Below are 5809 nucleotides of genomic sequence, written 5' to 3' on the forward strand. Positions count from 1 at the left end.
TAATCTCTTTATTTGCTTTTTGGAGAAGTGAAGGTACAAAAACCTCGTCAATCAAATTTGCTTCGGTGGACAGAAAACAGCCGTTGTAGACTGTTTGGGGTTACCTTTTATAAGTATTGAATTTTCAAAAGTGAAGTCAGTTCTTCTGACCAGGTTCAGACCAGGATGAACACAAGTATGATACTGGACCCACTAGAGAACTGGTCCCAGCTGTGGGTTCACCTCCTCCTGCTGAACTCATAGGACAGACTCTAATGTAGCATCACGTTCATCGGTCACTCCTGACCTCCTGTGAAGCATGATGAATGTGTAATTAATGACTTCAGTATTTGGGGCATTATTGCTCTAAAAATCATATTAATAGTATTATTATTATTGTGCTTTAGGCTGCACTGATAACGCAGAGGTCTCTTCTTCCTCTGGGCTGTTTAAAGGGCCAGTTTGTCCAAAGCTGTGTATATACCAGCTGCTGTCAGGCTTCAGATGTCTGCATTAGTCCACAGTCCACTGTTTGTAAGCCATTGCTTTACTGCAAAAGTTCCCATCTACTGTAAAGAAATGGAGATAAGCAGGCACATAATATGAAAAGGCATGCTGTAGCTGACTTTGTCTTTTCTGATCCATCGGTTTGTGTGGCTCTTTCCACAGGAGGGACCTAACCCACACTTTATTTACTTATATGATAAGTTTAGTGGAGTGTAGTGCAAAATACACAGTGTTTACTTTTAATTTAACAACATGAAGCTGCATCAAGTTTCCATGGTGACTGCTCAAGAAATTCTGCATTCATAAATAAACATCAGACTGTCAAAAGAGCTCATCTGTGCGAGACCACCGAGCTGAGAGCATTTTCAGGTCCAGATCCCCCGTACGCCATCGTTGGAGAGCACTTGACGTTTTTCTTCCTGACTTTGATTTGAACACGTTTAAATGGAAAAGAGTCAAGGAATCTATAAGCCTATCAGGGTATGTGACGCTTTTGCTTTTACTGCATTTCAGTAATTTGAAGAATTTGATGTCGTTTTAAAAGTTGACAAACTGAGAATCATTTTAAGTAACAATGACTAAATTGCTATTTCTTTGACAGGTGTTGTTCAACACACCGATTTATGAAACAGCTGTAAAGATCTGCTGGTATCTTCCGGGCTACAAGGCTCAGGTTAGACCCAGATTCATGCAAACCAAAGCTGACAGAAAATATCAGGTCATTTCTGAGGACCTGAGAGTGGTGGTGATTAAATGTCTCCTTTACTTTTAGGTTGCGATAATGACGGAGTTTCTCAGACTTCAGCAGGAAGATCTAATTCCACCGAACCTCACTGCTGAAGATCTGAGAGATCTTTTGGTGGAGAAGAGCAGGGAGACGCTCAGAGAGCAGTGAGTTACTGTCACACCTGAAAGTCTGTTTGTGATGACGTGTAAGTGCTGAGAGAAAACCTCTGCTTTGCTTTCTTTTGAAGGCTGTGGGAGTTTGAGTTAGAGGATTTTGACGAAGAGGAAGCCAAACCTCTTCTAAGGCTGGTAAGACGAGAAAACCCACAAGACTTTTTTTTCATTACGTGCACATAACCTTTACACATAAGCGCACTGTAAATGTGTTTTCTGTTTCAGGTGTGGGCGGTGAACGTCAGCAATAAAATGAGGGACGTTGAATTTGAAGCCAGGTTGCTTCTTCAGTTCCCAGAGGCCGTACCTCCTAAATTTCAGTGAGTCACATGTAACATACAGTTATTAACCCTGTAAGACCCAACCCATCAAAAAACAGCCAGAAAATTCAGATTCTTTGGAACTGAGATGTTTATCAACCCTTTAAACAAAAGCCACACATGAGTTCTTTGCTATGTCATGTTGTGTATGATTTACTTTTATTGTGTATTTATTTTTTGTATCACATTTGATACACTGGGTGTTTTTGGCAACTTTGTGTTAACGACAATGTTAACTTTAGACTAAAAAAGAGTTTTGTCCACAACATTTAGAAATTATAGCAAGTATTGATCATGTTGATGAGATCGAGGTCTCAGAAACTCATGTATGCTACAAAGGTGGTTACAGGGTTAACAGTCCAGCTACAGTGTTTCAATATTTAAATGATGCTTTGAATATGTTTAACAGATAACTCTTATCATGTTTTTCTACAGAGCACCTAAACTCCTCAGCGCGGTGAAGGATTACGTTGAAATCCTGAAAAAGAAGCAGCAGGAACAGCCTAACAGCAAACTGCTCACCGCGCAGGAGGTAGTGGTCGAGGTAGTTCCCCGCGTTCTCCAGGGCTTCTGGGAGCTTCCTCCTCGTCCCCTCCTAAACATGGCCTCCCAGAGTCTAAGTATCCTCTCCACCAGTGTCACCAAGGCCACTTTAGATCGTGTCTCCAAGAGCCTCACGGCGATGGAAACACAGGCCATCTTCACCCGCTCTATCCGAGACGATCTGGTCGACAGCATCCTGACGGAGATTAGACAGAAATTTCCTGAAGAAATTCTGTCTATCCAAGTTGCAAACTTTGCACCCCTGTTGCTGAAGACCATTGCTGATGTAGCAAGGATCCGGATATGTGAAATCTTTGAGCCCCCTTCAAGTCCTGATGTGAAGAGCACAAATGGTGAGCGCTCCTCTGACGGCCTTTCAGTGGCAAATGTTCCACCAGCCGAAGAAGCTCTGTCAGAAAGTGTTGCAGAGCCCGACGTTCCCTGTGAGGAACTTCTTTCTGAAAGGGCATCCAGTCTGAGTACTCGAGACCTTACGATCGAAGGAGCTCTGTCAGAAAGTGTTGCAGAGCCCGACGCTCCCTGTGAGGAACTTCTTTCTGAAAGGGCATCCAGTCTGAGTACTCGAGACCTTACGATTGAAGGAGCTCTGTCAGAAAGTGTTGCAGAGCCCGACGCTCCCTGTGAGGAACCCTATGGCGAGTCCAAATCCTGTGTTGAAGGTGAAGATCATATGATCAACGGATCTTGTTCTGAAATTGGGCCGGTTCCTGATGTTCCCTTTGAGGAACCTTTTCCAGAACCTGAAGCCAGCATGAAGTCCGAAGACCGTCAGATCAAGAAGAAGAAAAAGGGCTTCTTCAAAAGACTGAGAAGTCTGTTCTGCTGCTGTTGCAGACCAAAAGTCACCGACTGACACTGAAGCTGTGACCCAGTGTTGGTGTTGCAGTAACTCTAAATATGTAAATATGTTCCTTAATGATTGTTCTTCATGTTTTTGGGGGTTTCTTTAGTTTTCAGTGGGCTGGGTGTTTTTTCTCCTCCGTGTTCTTTACTTGATTCTTGTTCATAGTTCCTGATTTGTTTTCCTAGTTCTTGTTTCTTAGTTTGTAGTTTCTTGAGTCCACCTGAGTTTCCAGCAATAAAAGCTGCCGATTCAAGTTTCATTCCACGTAAGAGTCCTGTGTTTGGGTCCTACTACCTGCCTGTCACAGCACACCATGACAGAAACTTTATAAACTCATTCATATTTCTACACGAGTCTCCAGCTATGTTAAAGATTTTTTTTCTTTCAAACATTTGTAAGAATCTCTTATGGTTCTCAAAATACTTCCACAAGTCCAGTAAGTGTAGTGCAGTAACATATTGATGGTATTATTTTTAATAATTATTTATTATTTTTAATGCACTTTGAACTGAAACTGGTATATAAAATGTACTTCCTGTAGAAAATGCAGTGTGAATGCTAATAGCTGAATAGCTTGAGTTGAATTTTTATAATTGCTGAAATCTTTGGTGAAAAACATGTTACAGTTTTTGCCCGTTGCTTGAACACATTTTGCAAAACGTCGCTCATTGTGCCAAAACTCTAAACACAAGTAAACATGACACATCAAAATATACCATTCACATCTGTGCCAAACTGAAACTCTGCTGTCAAAACCTAACATTCCTCTGTCAAGATGTAACTCTGTTGACAAAATGACACATACTTGCATCACATGCAGATCAGATCAGGGGGACACACTAGTCTACTTCATATAAAACACTGCAGTCTTTCATTGTCATTGTTTATTCTGAAGGCACATTTTCAGGAGACACAAACAACCAAAAAAAGCAAATAGGCCTACTCAATATTGTCCACTGCAGCACCATGAATTCAGATAAAGCAAAACACAAACATAATACAGTAATAGAAAAAACACTATACTGTACACACAAAAAATCATGACAATTGTGCATACGTGGGCTCATGGATCCCGCCGTCTGTTGGGGTCTGGCCACAGGACCTCATCGACATCGCAAGCAGTGTCTTCTCCCGCTGGGCACCGGGGAAAATATCCTCTTGCATGTCGAAACCATCCATGGATTGCTGTCACCTGAATGTAAATAGAAATATATGTGGTGGCCCCTAGAGACAAAACACGTACAAACTCCAAAGCACATTTCTAGCTTGAACTGAACTTCCAAAACAGAGCTACCTAGAACAGCGGTCCCCAACCCCCGGGCCTCGGACTGGTACCTGTCCGTGAGTCGTTTGGTACCGGGCCGCGAGAGTTGAGGCTCAGGGCCCTGTTTCAGGAAGCCGGTTTAGAAAACTCAGAGTGAAAAACGATACTCAGGGTTGAGTAACCCCGAACTGTCCAACTCGGAATATTCGGTTTCAGAAAGGCTGATAACAAGTAGTTCAGTCAACGCGGAGTTGCTTTAACCCCAAGTGAAGCGCGCGGACGAGGATACATAAAGCCCTGATCAGTGGAGCACAGATTAAGCGAGTCACCATGGAGACAGAGGGAAAGAAGGCGCGGTCAATGTATTTTACAGCGCTTGAGGCCGAAATTCTGATGGCAGCATATGCCGATAACATGCAAATTCCGCGGAAAAAAGTAACACAGCCTCAGCTGCAAAAGAAAGGGAGCATGCATGGCAAAACATAGCCGACAGAGTCAATGCGTGAGTGTTAATATAAACATTGATCGAGGGATTTCCACCCATTTAACACGTTATTTTATCATATGTTATTTTATTTGTTATTTTATACATTTTATTTTGTGACGTGATGTGAGCGCAGGTGCAACCCAACAGGCCCCAAACGTGCCTGGCAGCAAGTAAAAATGAAATATAAAAATATAGTCCAAACAGGTAAGGTGTAATTGTATTATGAGCCATAGTGCTTGGTCTGTTTGTCCGATGTAAATCAATTGCAGTTAGAGGCTACATTAATTTTCTGTCTGTAAGCACTTATTGAAATTATCTGAGCACATTACAAGTACATATTTGCTTACTCTGTATGCTCAAATGTGACCCGTTATAGCCAACAGAAAAAAAGCGGAGGCCCGAAAAACAGGTGGGGGTCCTCCACCACCACCACTCACAGAGGCTGAGCAGTTGGCCCTCAGCCAAAACAGTGGGCGCCCTGTGGCTGAAGGCATCTCTGCGGGGACATCCTCTGAGGCAATAACCCCGCAAGACACAAGTGCCTACATAGGGGGTAAATTCAAAATAATACATGATGTGCATACATCCTTTCTTCACAGTCACCTTTGCAGTGCTGCTCATTCATTTGATAAACTCTTTACCATAATGAATTATTTTGTAGTGAAGTTATTTTCCTACTGATTTTGCCTTCCCTCAGTCTTGGTTGTCTTTGAGAGCATAATGACAATGAAGTGTAAGGTGATTGGTATGTTTGTTAATTGCCATTTGGTCCCTTGTAAGTTATAAGTGACCTGTATAAACCTCATATTCTATCAGTTGATGGTGGTGGTGTACTGCATCTGGTGCAGCCTCCTGTTGAGCCAGACCAACATGCAGTTGTGAGTAATACTCCACAGATTATATGAGTTTACAGTAGAACAGCAATGTTGTTTATTTCTTTACTA

General features: G+C 42.3%; 1 protein-coding gene across 1 annotated transcript; it reads left to right on the plus strand.

The window, feature by feature from the left end:
* The first annotated feature begins 892 nt into the window (after positions 1 to 892).
* LOC146548255 (uncharacterized) lies at positions 893 to 4298 on the plus strand. The gene is made up of 6 exons (XM_085266248.1): positions 893 to 966; positions 1088 to 1159; positions 1259 to 1377; positions 1461 to 1521; positions 1612 to 1706; positions 2142 to 4298. The coding sequence occupies exons 1-6, from the start codon at positions 931 to 933 to the stop codon at positions 3121 to 3123; spliced, it is 1365 nt and encodes a 454-aa protein (XP_085122374.1). The 5' UTR covers positions 893 to 930; the 3' UTR covers positions 3124 to 4298.
* The last annotated feature ends 1511 nt before the right edge of the window (positions 4299 to 5809 follow it).

The sequence above is a fragment of the Mchenga conophoros genome, linkage group LG23 (assembly GCF_057382185.1).
Source record: "Mchenga conophoros isolate Kocher_MC1m ecotype Shallow Benthic linkage group LG23, M_conophoros_male_GT1.1, whole genome shotgun sequence".
In the NCBI taxonomy this organism is placed as follows: Eukaryota; Metazoa; Chordata; class Actinopteri; order Cichliformes; family Cichlidae; genus Mchenga; species Mchenga conophoros.